At 43.0% G+C, this 25644-nt stretch overlaps 1 protein-coding gene across 3 annotated transcripts in view; it reads right to left on the reverse strand.

Annotated features, from left to right (window-relative positions):
• Positions 1-25644, reverse strand: part of ARID5B (AT-rich interaction domain 5B) — a 151733-nt gene that overhangs the window by 120541 nt on the left and 5548 nt on the right. For 2 of the 3 annotated variants that reach the window (XM_071438620.1, XM_071438618.1), the window contains exons 2-4: positions 21327-21426; positions 11758-11860; positions 5968-6164 (exon numbers count right to left, since the gene is read on the reverse strand). In XM_071438620.1, the coding sequence (XP_071294721.1) occupies positions 5968-6164; positions 11758-11860; positions 21327-21368 (342 nt within the window). In that variant the 5' untranslated portion in view covers positions 21369-21426. Of the gene's footprint in view, positions 1-5967; positions 6165-11757; positions 11861-13562; positions 13672-21326; positions 21427-25644 lie in introns of all 3 variants that reach the window. The other variant, XM_071438619.1, reaches the window with a different exon arrangement.

Raw genomic sequence — 25644 nt, forward strand, 5'->3', positions numbered from 1 at the left:
TCCCAAGCCCTGAATTTTGGTGAAACCAGAGGACAGCGTGATCCTTGGTGACAGCCACAGGGAGGCCAGAGCTGGCTGCTGGGCACCGTGCCTGGAGTCAGCACTTCCACCCCTACCAAAACTACCAGAAAACAGCAACCCAAGGAAAAACCCATTCTGAACAGAATCAGTGGCAAGCACAGGCTCAGGACAGCAAGAAAGGAGGAGGCCTGATCAGATCTGCCCTTCCCAAGTTTAGGAATCCAGAGCTTCATCTCAATAAAACTAAGCAGGAATAACAGGACTGCAGAGAAATACCTGAAGATCATCCACTTATCTTATCTGATGTAGTGCATAAGATGCCAAATATTATCTGCTTGGGAAGAAAAGGTCTGCAGAAGCCTTGTTCCAGTTAGGAAAAAGTAGTATTTCAGGTACTTTAAACCTGGACCTAGAATAAGTCTTTATTCTGAAGTTGTGTCCATACTCTATCTGTTATTAAGATGCTGCTTTCCTGGAAAGAAATCCATTTCGTACCAAAAACTTATTCTTTATCTGTAATTTTTAAATTTTTCTCATTGAACAAATTAATATCTGCCTTAAATACTGTTCCTGAAGTATTTAGGAACAATAGGATTACTCTGTGAAAGAATGTGACAAAGAAATAAAAAAACCCTCCAAACCCTGCCCTTACGTGTGGCTTATTGATATGCTTTCCTGTCTTCTAAGGAAAGGAAAAGCCCTGAGTTTTATAGGCTACCTACACTGCATTAATTATTTAAAAACATGAAACTGAGATTTTATTTTGCAGGAAACAGTCAATTTGTCCTCACCAGTCTTAGCATCCACAGAGAAATTTACATGTGTGCTCTGTGCCCCTGGGAATACCCCACATGTCCTTCACAGGCGAGGGAGGAAACCATAATCATATCTGCTGATTTTGAAGGAGAAATGTGAGCGGTTTTCACTTGGCATTATCTGAGATGTTACCAGACTTGTGTAGATTTGGCAGTACCCATTTGCCATGCCACACTCCGGAAGTGCAGTCAGTGCCACCAGACCTGGCTGGCAGGTGCTCTGAGGGGCTGTGAGCAGGCAGCAGCTCTCCAGTTCACAGGATACACCTTTAAACACCCACCAACTTACTTTGGGTTTGCAGATGTTAATGAGATTCACGTTTGGGAGAAGGAGCCTACAGAGACTATCAGGAATATTAATGTTAACACAGGAGTTTATTAGTGCCTGCATGTTGAGAAGTGGGTAAGGAAACCCTCTGGGGTTTGTTGCACTATCAGCAATTATCGTGTGAGATTTCTGTTCCTGGTTTTCCTGCTGAGAAGGCTTGGGAAAAAAGGCTTCAAGACTGGTCTCTGGGCACTGTTTGAGTTTATGAGTCATGTGGATGTTTCCCCCATTGCCTTCTGCAAACCTCCATTTCTCAAACAAGAGCCAAGGGCTTTCCCTGTCCAGCCTTCTCTGGAGATTTGCCATTTTTAGCTCAACAAACCCACGTGCCTTATGCTTGCAAAATTCCTACATGCATCTGCCAATTCAGAGAATAAAAGTAACCCTTCAGGAGTGGGTCTGCACATCTGTTTCGTTCATGTCAAGTCAAGCTACAGCCTTTGCTTCACTCCCTTCTCATGCTCCTGTCTCCACTGCTGGGGAGATGTCCCCAGCATTGGACTCATGGTGGAAGCAATGTGGTGCTGTTGCTTGTTCAGATGCCAAGAAGTCATCAGCAATTAGTTTCATGAGGAACAAACCATCAAGATGTGAGTGCAGACTCTGGAAACCTGTCCCTGACATGCCAGAAACCCTTCCTGTCCCTTCTGCTCTTTCTCTTTTAATGGGGTAATGGCTATAAAACCTTGTGCCTTATTATCTAAGTTGGGATCTGGTGCCATGATCAGCCTTTCTCAATAGTTTACGTTCTTTTCAAGCTCTAATACACTAAAGAAGGGGAAAAAGTATAAAGGAAAGGAAGAAGCCAATGCTCTGGCTGATTGCAGTGGAACCTCTCAGCACAATCCAGGGATGCTGCCCAAGTAGACAGTGGTGCCACAGAATTCAGTGAGCTGGTGGCAGGAACGTTCATCAAGAGGGGTATGCCTGGGAGGAACTCTGTTCCTCCTGGAAGCTTCAATAAGGCTCCTCTTCCAGGAGGTACAGATAAAGATGAACCAGACTTTGCTGATTTTGTCATGGACGGCACATGCCCCCTTCCTGAGGAGCTGCATCATGGGTGGGAAATTTCAGCCATACTTACATTTGGAAACAAAACACAGAACAGGCGCTTGCTGCCAGAGCTGCCCAGACTGGGATGAGGCCCTGAGGGCTCCATCCAGCTGCAGGCTGGGCAGGCATGCCCTCTGCCACCTTGCTGAAGGCAGAGCCAAAAGCTCCAGCTCATTTTTCCTGGGTGGCACAAGCCAGGCACTGCTGGTCCCTTGCTCAGAGGGTCACCAAACCCCACCAAAGCACCCTTGGCCCAACAGTGCCTTTGCTGATGGACATGGTACCCCACTGGCATCTCCCAACACAGACATACCAAGAAACCTTCCCAGCTACAGAAAATTCCTTAAATGGGTCTTGGTTAAACTCCAGCTGCTTGATGGGCTTTGAGAAGTGCAGCAATGCTGCTGGAGGAGATCTTGGTTGTTACATTTAATTAAAGATTCTGCTGAAAGTTCTGCTTAAAATCACAATGCTTACTGCTTAGAAAAGCGTTGGTGATTCCCCCAGAGGCCTGGCCAGCATTCCTGCTCCTATTGTACAACATTATTGATTAATCAAAACTAATGGTCACAGCTGTTGCCTGATGGATAATGTCTTTGGTGTTTGCCTGCATATAATTATTTACTACTTTATTGATGTTATTTATTTCTTCATTAAGTATTGTTGGCTGTTTAATTACGTGAAACACAACTGCAAGTGTTGCTGCTAAAAGCCATGGAAAAGGCTGCCCAGAGCCGAAATCTTTCAACCATAAACCCAAAAAATAAATCTAAATATAAAAATATTGTAGCCAGCCTTTTGAGTGAAGGCCATCAGACCACAAACATGTTACATGTCATCTGGAGGCTGATGCCAGAGTACCACGTTCAGATAGATTTGCAATGCTGATTTAAGTGTGCATGGCAAAGGACTTTGCAGACATGTAAATAAGTTTTATTACCTCTCCAAAACACATATGAGAGGTCCTTATTTTATTCTTGGTAGCTGAATGTTTGAAATAATCAAAGTGAAACTCTGATTTCCCAAAACTTGTAGTCAGGAGCGCTTAATGAAGCTCCTTTCAACAACCATTGCTAGCTGAGATCCGAGGACTTCCCAAGCTGGCTGGTGGTCCTATTCAGTGCCCCAGCGACAAACTGGGAGTCTCTCCAGGCTCTTCCCTCTGCCCTCCATCTCTCTGCAAGAGACAAGGACTCAAGGGCCCCTGCCCCCTCTCTGCCTCAGCACCCTGCTGCCCTCACCCCCTCAAAAGCACCAGGCAGAGCTACTGCAGCAGGTCTGTGCCTGTCCTCACTGAATTAGGGAGCTAACATCTAATCCTTGGATCAACATAGGATGAGAAGGGATGTGCTGAGGTTTACTTAGCTCATGATATAAGACAAATTTTAACAGAACCACTTTTCTTTGCAACACTAAGTCATGGGAGCTTGGGGGCAAAATCAACATCTTAAATTGTATCTGGAAACCAACAAGCACTAAGGAGAAACTAGGTTTAAGAGATGTTGTGGCTCTCAGCAATCTCTAGGTACTTATTATTTAAAAAACCCAGCCAGGTACATGACTACAAATACAGTTTTAGAGAACTTGGAAGGCTCTTCTCAGCCTGCAAAATAACCAGAGGACCACAAGCTCTGCTTCAGCTCACAAATCATTAATGCACCTATAACAGATCAGAAAGAGCCTCTGTATCTCCTTACTCGTAAAATAAAAATTCCTTCTCTGACATCCTCTCCAAACAGCCCTCATCAGGCCCTTTCCCCAGGGTAGGAGAACAAATTGCTCTGGAAGTCCTCTCCTGGACATCAGTGCATTTGTTATTCGGGAGCTACTGGCCTGAATGTCTCTATGCAGCTCCCTACAGATGTCCCACTTACTTCTGAGGCAGTGCATTACTATCAGGGAGGACTTAGCCCCTGCTTCATGAAAAGTACATAAGACAACCAGCTGCCAAACCTCTAACTTCCCTGTGGCCCTGTCCTAGGGCACAGCCTCTGCTTTTCCTATGGCAGCCCTGAGGGGGACCAGACTAATGCCTGGCGCCGTCAGGTCACCTGTGTGTGTTCTGACGTGTCTCGAGCCCAGAGCACGAGCACAAGTTGGTCACAGGGCCCAAGTTCTGCCCATGATCTCAATAGATGCTCATCTCTTGTTTTAACTAAAACATGCCAGGGAAAACCTGAGAAATAATAAGCAGAGAGGAAGAATTAAAAAAACCCCAAACAATGATGGGTCTAGGGAATTTGGTCTCCATTTCCCTCCTTGTTTCCTCCCCAACCTGCACGTTTTCATGCATTTCCTCTCTCTCAGGCCAGTTCTTCCTCCTGTTTTTTAAAATGTCACAATCTTTCCTGTATCCCTTGTGCCCACGTTGTGAGGGTACCATTGGGCATCTTTCCAGCAGGGATGCACAGAGCAATGGGGAGCACAGCTAGCATTTTCAAAGGAAGCTAAGGAAATCTTTATGGAGAGCTTGGTGAGAATTTGGCACTTGGCATCCTTTTGCTCCTTTGAAAGTCCCACCCTACAGGAACAATCTAAACAAATGTATGCCCCAATGCTGATAAATCCCTTTGGAGAGATATCAAAGAAAATCTTGCTGGGTTTGGAGACCTTTGAAGAAAGGGAAATATCCTGCCAACCTGATGCTGAGATCTATCTTGTTCCACCATGTGGTCCAAATCATCAGAGTCCTCCATAGCTCCCCTTCCTCCTTGGGGTGTGGAGAGCAGCACTGCCTCGCTGAAGAAAGGGATTTGCAGGCCAAGAGGACAGCATAATTTGAGAAAAATTCAAATGAAAAATTACTTAACAATGGAACTTGTTACTGTGTCTAAAAATATCTCAGTGAGTCAGATTACTGAAAACAGCAAAGCTAAGGAGCAAACCCATAGCCTCTTCTCAGCAGTCAGCTGGCTTCATTCACTAGCTTGGCATCTCTTTCCCCTTATGTTTTTAATATCATGAGTAGGGTTTTTTAAAGTCGACAATAAGTTAATGTTTAATGGTTTGCTGTGTACAGTTCTGGGTGTTTACACATTCTGCAACCAGCCAAATTTGTAGAGCAAATTAAAAGTCTGTAAGACCAGGATAGGTGAATTAAAGGTATCTGTTGCTCAGAAGCTATTGCCTCATTGTGTCCTGCATCCCCCCAAAATAAACTGTTTCAATTATGTTTTCACTTTCCTCAGCAATATTAGCACCTCTCAGCACTGCCAGCCAGGGCCATTGCTCCTCAGTCTGTGTCTGTTACAGCTTTGTGCACATGCACTTCCTGGGAATGTGCAACCTTGCCTGACACCACGGTCCCAGGCTTTGCAGGGTAACCTATTAAGCCCTCTGGCACAGCACCAGGTGCTCTGGAGAAGCATGGGAGAAGGAAAGGTGGGGACTATGGTGTTGTCAATGCTTTTTTATACTAATGAGATGGATGGGTGTGACCCTTTCTTCCGCTGACCAAAATATAAATAGTGAGAGTTTTCCACTCCCTGACGCTGAATGAGCCATTCCCCACTCCTTGCTGGAGGGGTCTTGCTTGACCCTCCTGTTTCACACATCTCACAACTTTGCTCTGCTGGTCTAAAGGTCCCAAGCCCCCTCCCTCATTCAGAGTTGGCCCAGGTGGGACCTGGTCTCTGCCACTATGCCTGCCCTGCAGGCAGCTGCGAGGGAAGCCACCAAATCCCTCAAACCCCTGTGACAGTGAGGGGAGAGCAGGGCAGCTGAGAGATGCCTCCTGCCCCAGACACATACCCTAAATCTGGATATTACCCACTCCACATGATGCAGTGGGTTCCTTCTCCACATTGCTGAGGTGTCCCTAGCGGTAAGAACAGAGGTGGTCGATGTCCCTGTGCTGTCGCTGAATCCATCAGGAAAGGGCAAGTGAGTCCCCTCATCCCACCTCGTGCAGGGCAGCCAACAGCCATGGCAAGCTGGCAGAGCTGGACCTAAGGAAACAAAATTAGATTTTTAGAAAAGGGCAATGTGTCTTGTATTGTCAATGTTAAAATTCCCACTGTTAGGACTGGGAACAGGATTGGGCCCAGGCTGCCTCCCTGTTCTTTCCCAGGCTCATGAAGATTTAAAATTCTGGATTTTAAACGGTAGTTTATTTCTGGCTGACCTGTTTGGCTTGAACTGTTACATGTTTTCAGCTTATTTTTATGCTCTTGTGTTAGTACACAAACCTAACCAAGAACAAGAGCAACACTGTTCAGCCTCCACTGGCTGCACAGGCTGAAGTCCCCCAAAGCCATGGCAATCTCCCTGTCCAGCTCCTCTTGGACCATGTGAATTCCTTAAGGGGAGTGAAGGGGTGAAGGCCAGGGCCCATGGGCACATCCCTCCTCAGCAATGTCCCCCTGCAGATCTGATACCTCACAAACCCCTGTGGGGTGACAGGGATGAACCGTGAATGGTGTGGGGCATGTTGGTCAAAGAAACCCCTCACACACACGTTTGGATCAGCTCATGTCACTGGATACCAATGGCAAACTCTGTGACATTCCTCTGTGTTAATTTTTTCCCTTTCCCTGCTATTTGAAGGAGATTTTATCTTCCCTTCCCACACCCTTCCCATCACCCCATGCCTGTTTCACTAAAACCTGCCTTTCGGGTCAGCGCGCTGGTAAGAGATTAATTTTACACTGCAAGGAACACCAAGCAGAGTATTTCAGCTTTGACATATGAGATGTCTGTTACCATATTGCAGTTTTTCTAAATTAAATATTAGGAAAAATTAAACCCAATTGTGGTCTGTGTTCCTATGGAAAATATTTCTCTTCCAAACAGTTCCTCCATGCTAAATGACTTAACTAACTGAAAACACAATAAATATGCAGCAAGTTAAAAATCTATATTATTCAGGTTTTAAGGCTTATAACTAAAAGTGGTTTAATGTTTCATGCCTAATAATAGATTACTCCTATCACATTTCTAACCTTTATTTCTACCAGCTTTGAAGTCCAGCCATATAAAGGCTGTTTGTAGAACCACACGAAAGTTAAAGCAAATATTACTCAGAGTGATTCATATGAACAAGAATTTGCAATGAAGGCAGAGGGTTTTTTGTGTCTGTATCAAAGGAAATGAAATGTTTGCAATATTTTCAGTTGATAAATGCATTAAAACATTTTAGTTGTGTAGTACGAACATTGCTGACATAAACAGACTTTGACCTGAAACAGATTGTATTAAGCTCTGTGGGAGAGGCAGCATTAAAAGAAATAAAAATAAAATTAAATAAAAAATAGACATTCCTAGATTTCAGAATCTGCCACAAGGTCACCGCAGTCCTTAATTAGCTGAATACATTAAGAGAAGGCTGGAACACAGATTCTGTAAAGAGAGCAAATGTATGTTTAATCCTCTGTTCTTTGCTTACAGATTACCCTTTCAGAACGAGTAACCTTATTTTCTTTTTAAATATCTATTTACCTTTTTGAGCTTTGCATAGCAAAGGAGGGTTTCTTTTTTTTTATTTCCTTCCCACTGTTGCAAAAGAAATTAATTTGTTGCTAGTTGCTATGCATTGGCAGGATTTCTGCATAAAGAATGTAAGCCATCTATCTTTGTATTCAAGATATAGTTAATCTGGCAGTTAAAATACTTTGGAAACATTTTGATGACTTATCTGGAAAAGTAGCTTTGCATTTTCAAAGAAAACTCAGAACTGTATTGCAAGAGGAAGATAAAAGATATATGAAGTGTTTGTTCCAAGCGATACTGTTCATTTAAAGATCAGAATGTAACCCCACCCAAGCAATTATTGTGGAAAAACAAGACAAAAATCCTTATACAGCTTTCTGACACGGTCTTTATTTGGGAAACAAAATAACTATATTACAGTTATAGCCTAATGGATTGCAAGCTGTTTTATTAGAGTCAGCTGAATCCTGTTTAGCATAAAAAAGAACTCTGTTTGCTATCAAGAACACATTTACATTAATATGACTTTGACAAAGTAAAATAAAATCGCATTAAGATGATGTAAGTAGATAAGACAATGAAATCTCTGTGAGATAGTTTTGGCACACCAATTAGAGTCAAGTCCCTACAGGAAAGAAACATATTTTTATACCAAGTATCCATGTGTTTTTAAGTCGTAGAATGGCCAAAATTAATCCCATGCTTAAAATACTTCCAGCCAGGGAAAAGAGAAAGTTTATTATTATTATTTTTATTTTTCCCTTGAAAGGTAAAATTTCTGATAAACGACATTTTTATTTGTAATAATACAAACAAGTTTTGTTCTCTGCACTAGCCTGTAATCATCCTGATTATTGCAAGGGACTTTCCAATATAGAGCAGCTGAAAACAAGGTTTTAGATTACATGGTAATTTAGGAATGCATGAAAAGCCAAGCAGTCACCATAATAGAGCACTGCACAAACTTCATGGCTTTTACAGCAAAACATAACATATGTTTTGTGATTCATTTGAATGATTTTTCAAGTTTTTTGGTCAAAAAATATGTCAAGCTCTACTATTGGTCCTATATTTAGGGAATCTTACTCTTGAAAAACGACAACGACACCACCCCCCCACTTTGATGTTTCTCCTTTTAGTTTGGTCATTAAAGCTCGGCAGTGATGGATGGTGATAATGCTGTGGGGTTTATGAGTAATCAGGCCTTGGCAGCCACAATATTTCTTTTGTAGGGAAACTTTAATATTCCTTTGGCCGTGCATAAACTTTTCTGCTTTTGGAATTATGCTGCATAAGCTACCCACTAAGCATTACAAAACAGATATTGCCCAAAAGCTGGTGTTTTATTTAACACCTGACAGGGTGAAGCTTCCCCCCGGGACAAGAGCTGGGCTGTAGCAGCCCTTCTGTGGTCAGGGCAGGTCTATATCCACAGGGGGAGCCCCTGCAACGGGACAGGAATTTTTTGGCTGTGTCCCAGGCAGGGCACCCCAGACACCCCTACTCTCCCCTCCTCCCCTTTCACATATTTTTAGTGAACTTGCTGCAGCAAACACCAGGTGTCTCCACTTAGCTGGGCTACAGCTTAAAAAGGGGGCCTGCTACCAAAAAAAAAAAAAAAAATTAGGGCTGTTCTTTCCATGGCTTCTATTGTGCTTGTTGCAATGCTGCATGCGAGGATGAGGACGTACAGACACAACATATTCATATTTTATTTTGTCACTCAAGACACCTCTGTCAGGCGAGGCAGGACTTTCCAGAGTTTGAAATAATCCAAATTCAATCACTTTAAAGCTGCTACAATATGCAAGTCCTGGCAGCCGTTTTAAATTAATGGAACATCAGATGTGCTCTGATCCTCTCAATTTCCTTAGGCAAGGGAAATTCTGCTGCGGTGGTAGCGGGAGGGGAATATAGGGCTATCAGTAAAATAAATGTCAGCTTTTGTCTGCTGATAGAAAAATGCACACAGCAAAAAAAAGATACAGTATTTATTGCTCTGTAATTAAAATCTATTTCTATATGTGGTAAGGTTTATCTTAGTGGCTTGGACAAGTGAACTCTGTGCAGTCTGATCCACAGGAATGGACATTAAATAAAGCCAAAATACAAAACTGTTTTTTATTTGGCATTTTACAAATACAGCTCAGTATTTTGCTTGCATGTAGATATTTATTTATTGTGCCTGCTCATGTGTTTATTAATAAAAATATTAAAATTCCCATCTTGGAAGGACAGATTGGATATTTGTAAGAACTGGGGGAAGGGCTGGGGGGGGGATAAGCAGGGGAAAAGGAAAAGAGAGAAAATCTCAAAAAACTCAATAGAGAGATGCCAGCCTATGGTTTGGAGTTTACTTAGAAAGTGTAAACATTCATTGGGTTTGTCAAAAGGTTTGCAGACTTGAGAACCTTTTGATCAAACCTGGGCTGTGTTTTGAGGATACTTGCCCTGAAATGTGGTTTTCAATATGCAATTCAGTAGCTTTTGCTTTTGAAATACAAACAAGCCCAAAAATTCAAATTAAGGCTCTGAACCCTGCATAAAAGCACAGGCTTTTATGGTGCATGGTTTCTGCTGATCTGTAGGGCTAATCAGCCAGGGCTATGTCCTGGCTACAAGGGCCCACATTTCATAAAGTCTTTTTCCTGAAACAAAAATACAATACAAGCTTTCAGAGTTAAATTGAGGACAAGGTATTTCTTTAATTCAGATTTTTCAGTTATTTGATTTATATGAGGAGAACCTGGCTTCTTCCATGCTAACTGGGACTCACATTGCCAGACAGTATGCTTAAAAGTTATTTTTTAAAATGCTGGGGTTTGAAGGCTCTTAAATCCTTTGATGTAAATGAAAATAAAATCATAGTCTGGAACCTAACAGAGACTTTTAATCTTGATCTTAAAAGCATGAATCATACTACAGCATAGAGTAAAACTATTTTCTGTCCTCTGCACTCACCTTCTCTACACATACTGATATTTGATATTTATAAGTGGCAATTAGAGGTACTCTCAGGTAGTCCCAGTGCCTCCTGCCAAGCTCTGTTTGCAGTTACTGCCTTGCAGTCTATGGCTGAGATTTCTACAGCCTTGCTGCTTTTCTCATTTCAATATGACATTTCAAGGAAGTCTGATTAAAACAAAGCAAAGCAGAAGCAAAATGTCTCAAATTCCAGGTGAGTAATGTTGTGGCAACAAAATGTAGACCAATTACTGTCTCAGAGTAGGAAAACTAGTGGCAAGGCAGAGATGTTGCAATAAAATTACAGAAAAACTCTGATAGCCACTGTGGAAAACCCAGCCACTGTTTACTGGCAGATGTGGGGCAGAGCCTCAGTCCAGCCCCAGCCCATCTCCAAAAGCTGCTCTGCTGGGTCTCAGAAGCGCAGCCAGCACACAGATGCCAGGTTTCAAATACTGGATGAAGAAAGGCCAGCTGAAATATGGGTTTTAATCAGATTTTCATGTTGTAAAATTTCAGCTTGATGCTAAATGGGGAGCATCCCATCCCAGATCGGCCAGCAGAGGCTTTCCCTCTGCCTGCCTAGAGCTCAGGTTAGTGTCTGCCAGGATGCTCCCTCAGGATGGGCACTAAGCAGGGACAGCAGGTACTGGACCCCAGGGTATCTTTCAGTGCTCCCAAACAAATGCAGCAGTGAACTCGGCTGAGGATTCTCTCCTCAGCCCAAAGGGCTCTCCAAGATCTCGTGCCAAGCCAAGTGCCTGGCATCTGCACAGGTGCAGCAGCATGGCTGATGGCAGCCACACATCTTGGTCCTTCATCCCAGTGGTCATCCCAAGGGAAGGTGTGGGAGGTGAGACACAGCTTGGCTGTGGCCTTGCTGGCAAGCAGATACGTGCTGTGGTGGGAAGGGGTACCGTGGCCTTGAGGGGTGCCATGGATGTTACCAGATCAGACTTCCATTCTCCAAGATCCTGCCATGGTTTTTGTCCCAGAAAAGGCTGGGATCAGCAAGAAATTAATTCCAGATTTGTTTACTTTCTACAGTCTTATCCTGGTGAGTCTGAAGGCAATGCAGGATACTTCCCACAGTTACACCCACCACCAAATCATGACAGCAGAAACAACCAAGATGGAAGTTCATCCTACCTTTACGAACCAGGCATTGAATCCCCATGTCTGAATCTTTCTGCATTTGAAATTCTCCATTGCCTTCATTGGGTTTTAAGGTAAAGAATTTGAAGATTTGTCCCTAAATAAAAAGTACCAAATTAATATAACAGCATGGTGGAGTTTCCATTTAACTGCACGCAACCGTCAAGATATTCAGACTTATGGCTCCCACTGCAATTGTAATTCAGTTTCCTTGCTCATACATAATGCTTTTATCTACTCTGAATGAGGTTATTTTTAGTTCCTTAACAAGCCTATATAATTCAGCTGTCACAGCTTCCATAAGAACAATACCTTGGAATTTCCTGCCTTTAATTTGGACTAACTCCTGTCTATAAGCATCACATTAGCAATGTTTCCAACTTGTGTGGTGACTATGAAATCAATCATTACATACATTCACACTACATATATATTTATAATGTTTGACTACTATTGGCAGAGGTAACATCTCAAAGTAATGTTAGGATCTCCTCTGGATAAATGCAACAGCCCCAGCTGGGCTGCCTCCCCTCTGTTCCAGCCTTTGCAGCTGGGCTGTTGGCTGTGAAGAGAATTCCCCCGCCCATGCAGGAGGACGCACCAGATATGAACCTGCCTCAAGTCCTTCCCTACCTTTTCTGCCCTGAGGACTTCTCCTGTTGCCTAACCACAGGAAGATGATGGTCCTCAGGACAGAGCTGCCTCTGGCACACACAACAGGACCCCATGTGCTGCAGAAGGGCACTGGGGGAGCTCACCCGGACGCCCCATCGCTCCAAGCTGTGCCCAGCCCATGAGGGGAGATTGCTATGGCTGCCTCCATTCCGTGACAAAACCAGGCAGGACGTTCAGCAGCTGAGCACTGAGGCTTCCCAATTAGCCATCCTGGTGTGTGCTGACAGATGGCTGGTTCTATTTTTGCCTCCCTTACTCCAGGCCCATTCATTCAGTGCACTCCTTTTGATTACACAGACCCATGTACTGAAAACCTCATCCCCTTTCTCCTGAGCATGTCAGCTGGTCTGACAGGAGATGTTATCTTTCTCTAAACCACCACTCTTGATCTTCACCATTTGTTTTGTGTCACAGAAGAATAAGTCCAGTTTGACTGTGCTCATACTTGGCAGTTCCTGTGAGCTTCAGACCAACAGCTGTACACAGAGCTGTAAATTTTATCTCTCCCTTGCCCCAGAGCCACCCCTCCTACAGACCAGCAAGCCAACCTGGTAAGGAAGGGCATCAGGAGGCAGCAAAAGGCAAGAAAGATTCTGCCCAAGATCTAATAAACATCCCCTTCTAGGTTTTCTCCCTCAAAAGCACAGGTCCCCAGAGTTCAATATTCAGCAAGGCCAAAACATGCATAGGCAGAGCAACCCAAGAGTGACAGGTTATTATATCCCTTCTCAACTGGCTCCACATTTTCTTCTCATCCCAAAAGTTTTCTAAAACTTTGCCTGTATTTTCAAACTAAAAATGTCCTAATTTATGGAAGAAAGAGAACCAGGGTTCAAAAACAAGACCAACATAAGGCTGGGTTAGGTTATCTCCAGCATAGCTCTGGGGGACCAAGCTGTGCTCTGGGGGAAAGAGTGGTGGGAGCCCAGCTGAGGGACTCAGGACTACCTGAGCAGAGCCAGCACCACACACAGCCATTTCTGGAAGGATCTCAGCTGGAACCCTAAGTTGTTATGCTGCGTAGGAGAACAGCTCTCACATATGTATCTCCTGCTCACTTGTGATCAATGGTGTCATGGAAAAACAGCATCAATAATGAGTAAGTAGCAAAAGATGTGCTCTACCTTTCCAGCCCTGGCCATTAACAAAGACTATCAGATGGTCCAAAATTACTTCGCCTTAGTCATGTTGATTTTTACCAGCTGGGAATCTGGCCCAGGTTTCCTCTGGTTCCTGAGGGAAATAAACCATATAGTATCATGGCTGAGCTGACAACGCAGGTAGACCACAATTTCCACAAAATGTGGCTGGAGAGAGGATAAGGCTGTTTGCATTGACCAGATGGCACAAGCACAGTTTAGCAAGTGAGGAAAAATCATCCAGCCACAGAGGGCTGCTGCTGGCTTGGTTGGGGCTCTGGCACCAACTCTCTGCACGAACCCCAGCTTTCTAGAGAGTCTGTGAGAAGATGCAATCCAAGGTGGAGCAGGCAGTGCCAGTGACACAGTGGATGCATATGTTCCCAGGAATACTGAGGGGCAGCCTGGCACTCTGGCAGGGGCTGGAAGCTGCACAGCACATGCAGCCACAGCTATCATTTGAGTTTTGCTGCTTTGGCACATCTTCCTAATTTACTTAATTTCTATTTATGCCATTCTGTTTCTGTTTTGAGCCTTTATCAGATGCCGGCATGTTTTGCGCACAGCTTTGGAAGGAGGCTTTGGAAAGAAGCAATTTTTAAGAGGAGGATAAAAAATTGTCAGAGCACTGGGAAGGGCCATTCCCTAGAGACGGGTGACCACTGTAACTGCAAAAAGTCAACTAGACCAGCCCCTAGGAGTAGGCCAGTGCTCTCCTGCCTGGAAATGCAGGTCTCTGAGGATTTGTGGAATGTACTTGGAGAGTCTGTGAAACTTAATGGGGAAAAACCAACCTTGCTGACAGCAGTTTTCCACACCTGAGTCTAAACCTGCAATGGAAAATGGAGGCAGAGGTCTGCAAAGCAAGAGAAGTCAAAACCTGCAGCATAAGCATGTTGCAGCTCTGTCTCTGAGGTAGCCAGTAATTGTGTCCAATTTATAAGTACTTCTGAAATAAACCACTTCATTACTGCAGTCATTCTGCAAAGCACAGGCAGGGGTGGAGGGTAGCACTCTCTTTTCCTTGCCTCCACCTGTGACCCAGTGACGTGCTTGTCACGGCTTGCCTGGAGGATGTACAGAGTGAGCTCCTGAGAAGCAGCTTCCAGGGAAGAGTTACATACAGTGCCGTGATCGAGCAGCGCTGGTCAGCAGTGGTGGTGGTTAAACTCTGAGAGCTCCAGTACAAGTAGCACATGAGAAGAACACAGCTGTTGATGTTGACATGTTGCTGGCCTTATGGAATGATGATAAACAGCTGGAAACGCACACGATGCACTGGGGAATAGGGATCTAGAGAAGAATTTCAGGCTCACTGGAACATCACAAATGAAAGGGCAACCAACAGAGGATGCTGAATTCTTCCTTTACAAATAATTTGTAGATCCTATCACTGCTTCTTACTACAATGGATACCAGTCCCCCAGCTTTTGGAAGATACTCATGGCAGGGCTGCAGGCTTCCAGGCTGACACTGTTTCTCAGTCAATGATGCAGAATAGATACACAGATCTTCTTTCTTGGAGGAGCTTGCTTTCTTTCTTCCCCAAACAATTACATGGTGAGTGAGTGCTCTGCCCAGCAGCCCCAGGCTTCAGACCACACTGCTCCCTACACATTTCCAGGGCCAGGTGGGCACTGAGAGCTGTAGGATATCATTTCAAGTAATTTCCCAGTGGGACCAGCTACTGAAGGACTGAAAGCCCTTCTAGAGCTACCTTAAAACTGGGGAGCTTGTTTCTGTATTTCCATGGCGCCTGGTGTTGTACTCTGCCATCAGCTTTAATTGTTGCTGCTCTGAAAAAAGCCTTTGTTCAGTACAATTGCCTACTCCACAGTGACATCATCCAAGGCTGTGTAAAAAAAGCACAGCCTGGAGTAGTCAGCCATGTGATGATGTATAAATAGCACTGACAGAACAATATTATAAACTCCATTGGTACAGCTGAGATAAAGCTCGCAAGTTGCTGATTCATCTAAGATACTGGCTTGAGGGATGGCATGAGGTTCAGCTACAATAAATGTTCTCAGCTAAAGGCATATTACTTCACCATGAATCAGCTGCTCAGATCTTTCATTCCTTTCAGAAAAGCACCTGTCTCTTCCTGCTTTGGTCCTCCATTACTAAATACATGAATTATAGTGCCTGATTTTATTTCTGCTTCCTTTATGCTGAAATATGCCACAATCAGAGAGTTCTCTAAGGTTTTATATACACACAGGAAAAGTAAAGCATTCCTAAAACTGCTTGCTGAGTGCTTGTATTTCAATAAACCTGGAAATACTGAACCATATTTCCAACATACTCTGAGTAGGAAATGACTAAGTCATTTTATGGCTTTCAATAAGATCCATGAAAGGTCACCTACATGTCCATGTACAATGTGGTTTTAAAATGGACAAAGTGAAACCTCACACCTTCATGCTGGATCTCCATGGACTGTGGGTGACAGAAACGAGCTCTACCAAATGTGATTACTTTGCAATTTGGCACCCATGATTGCACTTACTGGTAACTTACTGAATTTCTGTTTGCCAGAAACTCGAGTCCATCCTGTATTCCTACACAGCACAATCCTACACTGTGATCATCACCCACATGAGCACTAACTACACAGACATTCTGCCCCCTTGGAGCAGCTTGCTCAGTACAGGCAGAGCACTTCATGTGCTGCCTGCATCTCGCTTGCATCAGAGCTGCTCATTCAGGACCATTAAAATGAGCAAGGCTTATACAATTACAGAACTTTATATTAATTTTTAAAACTTGCAGATGTTGCAATCTGTACATATGGGAATAGTGCCAAATGTTATGATGACAGAAAAGAGTTTTATTGGCCAGGGTTTAAAAGTAAGGAAGCAGGAAAAGAAAAATCTCACCCTACCACTATCAAGGCACTGCATGTATCTGGTTTTGCACACAGCTTCTGGTTAGCAGCTTTGCCTTTCTGATAGTGATTTAATCAGCTAATGTTTTTATGAGCACAAAACCAATAAAATGGTGTGGGGGAAAATGGCAATAAAAATCCCTTATTTGCTTTAGATGTGCTTTTATATCCACTAAATCCTTCTTTCTCTGCCCAGAGAAGACATTTCTGCACTGAGTTTCAAACAGCAATGCCAGCATATGATCCTACATATCTGCTGCTTGTGTCAACATCCTTTTCCAGGGTGTGCATCCTTTGGGATGCTGCTGTGCAGTGGCTCAGAGAATGTGCAGCTCTTGGGTTATTTTGGCTGAGGCTGCTGGAGGATCAACAGGCCGAGGCGCTTTACAGAGAGCACTGAAGTGACGCTCAGTGATCTGCATAAGCAACATATGTTTTATATTATCAACATCCCCTTTGCATTCCAATAGCGTGTCAGTACTGGTAGAGCCCACTGATGCAAAGATCAGCTCCAGCTTTGAAGCTTGGGACAATAACAAAATAACCTGCTATTTGTTTATGTTTGTAATAAAATCTACCATCAACTACTATTTGATTGTGGCCTCGACAAGAAGCCTGGCCAAAGGAAACCTCCTCAGTGAACAGGAGATGAAGGGAGCGGATGGGTTGACTGTGGATTTTCTAAATCTAGTCCAAGAAGTTGATAGTTATGCTTTAAGTTTTCAATTATTTTAGACCCCAGCTTTCCAAAAGACTGCTTGGAGGACTAAGAGAGTTTGTAGCATTCACTTTGTCCCTGGATACAGACTTTGAGAGATGGTGCAGAGCCAAACACAATTACAGTTTTCCTAGATCCATTGGAAGCAGCCAAAGACCAAGGGCACTTGCACTGCCTCAGCACAGCAGTCTCTCCCAGTTGCTGGCTTCCCCAGGCATCCCTCCCTGCCTCTCCTCCTTCTGCCACATGGTCACCTGTGTGGATTATCCTGTGCCTTGGGGCTGGAAGGATGTGTGCCCTTGTACTGTACTAGGAAGCCATCTGGGGGACTGCAGCTGCATGTGCATAATCACCAGATAGTTCTGAACTGACATTTGTGCCACTGCAACTACAGGCATGGTACATGGGAAGAGATCAAAGGTACCTTTTGCACACAATCAGTTCTTATGCGTTAAGGTTACATTTCTGAGGTAGAAAAAAGCTGGTTTATAGAGCACACCTAAGCAGGCAATTCCAACTCCTGGCATCTCTTCCCCAGTATCTCCACCACTGGTGAGGATGGGAAGGTAGTGTTGCCTCACCCAGCCATTGATTTTTCCACAGAGCATTCCAGTAACACCATAGACTCAGGTGTAAGACTTCCAAAATAGCAGCCCAATTCATTCCCATGCCTAGTTCAATGGAACCTTTCTGATTATTTTCACAGCATTCTGCAAGGGCTGTTTCTTTTCCTGCTGCATGAAACAGAAAAGCTCCTCATCTGTTCCTGAAATGCCTTGTGAAGTTAATGTGACCTACTCTCTATCATCAAGAGAATGATACTGGAACGAAAGAAAGTGCTTTTTTTCCCTCAAGGTTTCTTAATATTCAGTCCTTATATGGCATAAGGGAGTAAACTCTCAATTACATGAAGGCAAATACCAAGAAATCTGTCAAAGCCAATAGAGTTATTCTGGACACCTGAATAATTTCTCCCTTGGTATGATTCAGTCTCCAAAATCCACTCTGAATATCCTTAATAACTGTTTGCTATTCACCTACATTTTTAGCTCTCTTATAATTCTAACATTTTTCCATGTTTCACAAATAGCTGGAGTCAGTTTTTTTCAGATGATGCTGTTTCCCCAACTTGGCTTCCCTATGAATAACCTCCATCATCACTATGCTACTTTTGCTTGAACGTTTCATTTTTAACAATAAACATCTATCCCCAATGCCTTATTTTCAGCTTCATTAAATGTTTTACTAGTTCATCCTGAGTCATGTCAATATTTACCTTGGACAGGGCTCCGTATCCTTTCATTTCTAAGACCAGAATTCTCCAGACAAGCTTATTGTTCCTGGCTTGACTTCTACAAGTCACAGCTTAAAACTTTTTTTGATGTATTAAACAAGACGCAAATTCACCCAGCCATTCTCTTTGCTGTGTGCTGCCAGCTATGCCTATTCCAAACATCTCTGAGCTGATTCACTTCAACTTCAGTGTACACACAGGCCCCAAACCTGCACTCAGTCACTGTGAGGTAATTTCAAAGCCATTTAAAAGCAGCAATTAGCAGTAGAGAAAGCAGCAACCAGACATCAACCTTTTGGGCAGAGAACCACAACAGACCATTTCCACTGACCTTTTGCATTGTAGAAAAAGGTGTCAGGAAACAGAAGAGGTTGCCAGGCCCTGCAGGGCTGTGTTGGCCTTCACTGTGCAAACCTGGATGTTCTCCTGGGAGAGGGGACTGCACTACCTCTAGCTCTCTGTCCTGCTCCTGAGGAGCAGGGCTGACTTGTTCTGAGCCATGCAAGGGACACCTGAGGCATCCCAGCATGCTCATCCCCAAGCAGTCCTGAGCTGCTGCCCACAGCCATCCACAGCCAGGCTGCTCCTCACTCTATCAGAGCTCCTCACGCTTGCTTCAGGGAAGTTCTTTATTTACAAGATCACAGGGAGCAAAAGTTTGATACGTAGAATTTTCTTGATAATTTTTTGCATCTTTACACAGAGTTTACTTCAGGTCCTGTTTCAAAGCAGTAGCAGAAAAAAGGCAGTTTGGAGTTCAATACATTTATATTTTAGATCCACATTCTGCCCTGGAATACAACATTTTGAATTTTATATTGGATATAAAAATGTAAAAGTGTCAAGCTGAGAAAGCGCTTTGAAAATAACAAAGGCTTTTATGTGGGATTGTTTGAGGTCATTTTTTATGTTGTTCCTGACTGTATTTAAAATACTTCCTTTCGGTTTGAAATGTCTTTGTCACTCACTGAAATCAGCAGTGCAGACTGGCAGGGCAGCTGGGCATGCATCACAAAGGGATATACATGGAAGAAAGCACTCAGAGTTTTGGACACCTCCAAAGTGAATATTATACCTGTGCCATCAACCCACATTTGTCAAGAGGTGTCGACATGGCCTAGAGAAGCAGTGAGCCACATTCTTGTGAGAGGGGAGGCAATTTCACATCTTACCAACCTCCCTGAGCTAGGTACTCCTAGCAGCAGGTCAGATGGCTTTAGATGTTACTCCAGGTGTGCAACAGTTTTCATCAGAAATCCAGGATATGAGCTGAGTTCACAGTGCAACCATGTCAGTGACAGAAGATACATGGGGCTAGTGTAGAAATCCCTTGCCTAGGTGCTTTGGCAATAGAAGCACAAGTAAATAATTGCTGCAGCCAGCCCACATGCTGTTGCCAACATCCCAGAAAGAGCATGTTCACGCAGGAAAATGAAAGTAATATTTCTGTGCACCCCTGAGCCCACTCCAGCTCACACACTGCTCCCCTGTGCTTTGACCCAAAGGGTTGTACTGCTGACAGGACAGCTGAGGGTTTATTTGGTTTGGAAAGCATTTGGTCAGCTCTAAAGAAGAGGTGATCATTTTCCTCTTTCGGTCTAAGCTAAAATCAGAGAGATAAGCTTGAAACAGGGCTATTCAAATTCCCTTCTCTGACTTATGGCCCCTGCACATTCACTCCAGTGAGAAAAAAGCAGCTTGAAGGACCACTGTCTCTCACAAACACATGGAGCTAGAAGATAAAAGGGAATGGTTGAATACTAGATTAAATGCAAGTTTCATGTTAATGATCACTTATAGAAACCTAATAAATGATTCTGTACAAGGTATTGTCAAAAGTTTTGCTCTGCCATTTTTTTGTTTTGCACCTGTATTTAGGAGCTTTTTCTCCTTAGAGATAATGTTCAGGTTTTAAAATTTATATTAATCTGTCACTTCATTCATCTGTCACTCTTTGAAAGAGCTTCTTTTTTTAATAAAGTGTCTTTTTTTCTTTTTCATGTGCTGCTATATCAGAATGGAGTATTTAGGATAAGCCCTTTCCACAGCAGTGCTGCACAGGATGGGATGACATGTAGGAAGGCAGCTTTTTCATAGCATATGATCTCTTTTGACCTAAACAACTAATCAAGAGTTTTAGAGGTTTTATATTTACCCGGCTGGGGACTGACAAAGGGTCTTCACTGCAACTCTCTCTGCTTCATTTCCAGACCAAAGAACTCACAAGGGATAGAGGTTTTCCTGATAGACCCCCTGCAAAAGCTCTCAGGGTGGGAATTTGTTTGGGTTTTCTGTTGGTTTGGGTTTTCCCACTTCTATTGGGCCTGAGGTGCTACTTCAAAAAAAAAATTATTAATTGTTCCCTTCAGAGCAAAGGTGTTTGATAGGCTGTGCTGGACACCATCAGGTGTCTTCTCCCAGCTCTCCATCCCACCTTCCAGACAGAGGGTACCCCAGGCAACAAGCACCCAGCTCCACCTCCACCTCCCTGTTGGGTGTGGCTGTGAAATTCCCCCTGCGAGGTGCAGCCCAGCCTCCCACCTCTGCCTGGAACATGGACAGGCTGAGTGGGCTCTTCCTTGTGACCCAGCTGAAATGACATCAGGTTACTGTGCCCCGATCAATCAGTGTGTTTGCTTCCTCTCCTTCACTCTTTGCCTCTATACCTTCAGTTATTGTTATCCTATTATCATCAATTGTTTTATTCTTTACATCAAAATACCAGTAACTTTTTCTTGCTGCTAAATACGAGCATTTTGTTTTCTAATACACTTGAGCTTTACACACAGTATTTGACTCAGGGCCCATGATTTCAGTGCTGACTGCAAGACAGAGCCATGCTATCCCCACCTGTTTGAGTTCTGTTTTCTCCACAGCTCTGGGAATTTCCATTTCACTCGTCTTCACTCTCACCAGCCATCCTGCATTTGGCCATATGATTGCTTTCCTCCTAGAATAGAGCGGACAGTGACTCAGCCTGCAGGTCATACCTAGATTATCTTTAATCACTGTGCAGCTTTGCTGACTGCAATCTCATTTCTTCTTTCAGAATGAGGGAAAAACCCTCAATGAAAAGACAGGCAGTCTTTTCATAGATACTTCTGAATTGGTCACAGAAAAAAAGGTTAAGGGCTCAATTCTTATTACCAGTCTCTCCAGTGGAAACACAGGGTGACTCCAGTAAAATCAGTGAGACTACACTGCAATGGTGTAGCCAAGATCCAGAGCAAGACAGAGGTCTGGAAATAGGCTACTCTGAGCATTTCTTTTTATTAGACATCTCATCTCCTGCTTTATGAGTTATTTTGAAGGTTTACTGTATTCAAGCAGGAGTTCAGATTATGAACTTTGATCGCTCATGGTTTATTCAATATTTTTAATAAAGTTTGAAAAGGTTCCCTTCCATCAAAGAATGTCCCCTTTGATAAATCAATTGAATTTGATTTTTTCTTCATGGAGAATACAAACCAGTGTACTCCTTTGCCAGTTGTTTACAGGCAGCTTCATAGCACACAATAGAACAATTATTTTCTAAGTAAAAGAGCTGTGATCAGAAATGTTAATAAACTACTCAATACTGCAGAATCTTTTGCTTCCTTAAAAAAAAAAAGCCACACAATAAAGACATATCAAGCCATTTTTAATATAATCTGCATACTTTCCAAATAACATAGTCAGGGAAACAGAGTTGTCTTAAATGGCCTTCTTCACATTTGCAGCTGTTAACAGCTGCAGTAGCAGCTCTGTCAGGCTTGATTTTATTCAGTGTGCAGGATCAACATAAAATCTAGGCTGAAAATTAAAGGAAGTAAATGTCCCCCTGACAGGCAAGAGAATGATTTTGGACCAAGAGTATTTCTGACCACAAGTCACTTTCAAAAGCAACTTTGTCATTTGTGCCTGGCCTTGTCCCAGTAAGAACTATTATGATTTATTACATTTTCTATAGAACCAGGAGACCATTTATTAGCCCCAAGGTATTGTATTGAGCTTCAATTATGTAATAGACATTATTCCACTGAATATCCAAAGCTTTGTAAGAAAGTTTTAGTTCTGGAAAGAAATGTACAAGGTTCTCAAATGATTTCGAGGAAGATCAAACTCCTCCTTTTTTTTGCTAGTTGAAAGAGGAAAGGTTCCATCTTGATAGAAATCATGAATAATTTGAATAGATTTTTTTCTAAAGGAAAAAACCTCCTTTTTCTTTGAAAGCCATTGATGGCTTGGGATTCAAGTAAAAAAGAATAAAAGCAGAAATAATAGTTTCTTGCTAGGATAGAACGTGATAGGTATGCTGCCAAATTAGCAAGATTTTAATTTAATTATAACTGGGGAGTGCATATGTGATTTGCCTGCTTGTGAGTGAGGAATGGGGGTCTCCCACACGTGGCAGAGGAGGGGCAGGTCCTCAGCCCTGCTAAGGCCCCCTTGGGGCTGGGTTTGCAGCTGGTGCATGATGCCCCCAGCCCGACTGCCTGTTAAGTGCTCTTCATGACTCAACCACACACACAGACTACTGATACCTCATCCAATCCCAGCCATCTGCATTCCCAGGTTAACTGCCACTGAAGAACTGGTTAACTAGTTACCTGGCTGCCATAAAATAACTATTACTGGACTGCCATAAAATAACTAATAGCCAGTTATCTAGCATCACCCTCCTTCTATCATCCCTTAGAGTTTGTTTAAAAAAACCCATAGATTTTAAAAAGCACTGACACCTAAATAAAAATTGATCAGCTCCAAGCAATTTCATCCTTCACAAGCCATTTTACATGATGGAAGGCTTCAGCTCCCAGCTCTCAGAGGCTTCTCCAGCTCTCAGTCATGTGTGAATTTTCCTCTGCTCTCTGTCAACAGCAAAATGCAACAGATCCTGTAACCACCAGGTGAAAGTCAGTCCAGCTGTTGCTTCTGATTTTTCTTCTTTTTAAACTAATAACAAATACCCTGCCCCACACAATGCAAATACCACACATACATGCAACAGCTGTTCTGCTTCAGAGTAGCAAAGCCAGTTACTCCAAGGTATTCTCAGGAAATAGAAAAGAAATATTCTTGAGGCTGACAGATTTCTGAAATGATCTTTAATGTATGCTCAGTTTAACTGGTATTTTAGTAAAATGACTCTTTATGCCAGCTGAGAAGAAAGTAGAAAGTAAATCAACAAGCTTTTTTTCAGATAGACTTCAGTATCTCAAAAATTCCCCAGTGGCAATGTGCTGCCAAGGTTGCCCCCCCTGCTCATTACAAACCCAATCCAAACACTACTGCTATGACTGGGTGAGACTACAGCTGTTGCATAGGTATGCTTGCATCTATGTTTTGCCCTCTGTGAGAGCAAGGAAAGAAGGTGATGGAGAATGCATTTTAACCATAAACATGCCATCCCATGGTTATTTTTGCAGTACAAATGAGCTATGTAGCATTGAGCTGCATTTGCTTGTCATTCACCAATTCCACTCAGAGAAGCAGTTAAGCACCCTTATTTTTCACAGTAAGACAAAAGAAGTTGGATTCACAGTTTATCTTAAAAAATGTGAACTGAAGTAAAATTGCATGTGCAAGCAGCACATTTATTGCATCAAGGGAAATAAGGCATCAAGCCAGAACCTGATCTTGTTTGCCACTATGTAAACGATGAGTAAGTCTGCTAGGGTCAGCAGAGCAGCAGAGTCACATGAGTCACAGCACAGTGCTCTTTGGAAAGATTGCTCCATGGCTAAATATACCACTACAGTCGCTTCAAGAAAAGCTCTGCGTCAACTTCGAATAAATGCTGGCGGTGACGCCGAGCTCTGGGCACTCACACAGCCAGAAGAATGAACAGGAATTAACAAGTAGCCTTAAAAACATATTGAAGGGAATGGAAGTTTTGTCTGTGCAAGAACTGAAGGATCAGACCTTTGGTAGTGAAAATCATCATTAGTGACCTAATTTTTCTGCCACACATATTTAGCCATTCTCAAGTGGGTCTGGGGGGAAAAAAAAGTAGAAAAGACCACTAAACTCAACAGACCAATTTCATGCAAGTTACTACTCAGCTCTGTGAAAACATGGAGATTGTTTCACTATATTTGTTACCAGGCCTGTCCCAGTAAATGATGACTTGTTCCTCCCAGGGAAATGCAATAATGAATCTACTGTTATCAGTGAGTATGGGCAGCCACACCGACAGAAGCCAACCCAACACCACATCCCTATAATTAAGCAAAACAGTAATTCCAATGAATACTTTTTATATCTCCATCTGATACACACAGTGCTGAATCTGGAAAAATAAGAGCTCAATAAACCATAAAAGAAATGCCCTTTGATCTTTTCTTTTTTTCAGTGGGGCCATAATTTAGTGCTATTACAAAAGTAGTTTCAAGTAACCAAAATTGCTTATCAAATGTCTGTTTCAAATGCATTCTGTATCAACAAAGTCCTGAATTAGAAGGGATTTCATAATTCCTTATGAATTGCTCTCCTACCCAGTCTTTCCACTGGAAGCCTGATTAAATGAGTATTATTTCTTCTTAAGTGGTTTTACAGGTCGTTTATCTTAGATTTATGAGTATCAACCTACTTTAGAAGGTATTAGACAGCTTTAACGTTTGACACGTATTCTCTAAATCATTTACAGTGCTCTCCATTTGCACTAGACGATTGGTAATCTTCTCAATATTAGGTTTTATTGACAATGCACCATATAGAGTCGTTATTATATGGTAATGATTTAAGATAGGTGCAGGATTGGGAACTAATAAATCCAAAAGCTCATTTTTGATTGTAGACGCAGAGCTGAGGAATAATGTGCATCCATCTAAATCACTCTGTTTCTCAATACCACCACGCACACACGTCTTTAACCTGCTCAGAACGCAATGCAGGGATGTGCAAACAGATCCCAATTCTTGCTTTGAGCCTGATGGATTCATACTTAAAACTCTGTTTTTACTCAGAGAAGACCCCCAGCAGAAGTGAGGCTCCCCATGGTGTGGCAGCCACCTTTCAGCATGTGGGAGTAGTGGGGCTCATCCTGGCTATCCTGGCTCCTGCCCAGCTCCCTCAGCTCCTCACTGGCTGCTGCTGCCCCAGCCCCAGCCCAGCCCCAGCACACCTGAGTCACACCATGGTAAATATACCTAGTGAGATCGAGAAGCATTTTGTCTGAGTAGGGAGT

This window comes from Agelaius tricolor, unplaced genomic scaffold (assembly GCF_023055355.1).
Source record: "Agelaius tricolor isolate 1412-34295 unplaced genomic scaffold, bAgeTri1.0.p SCAF_13, whole genome shotgun sequence".
Lineage (NCBI taxonomy): Eukaryota > Metazoa > Chordata > Aves > Passeriformes > Icteridae > Agelaius > Agelaius tricolor.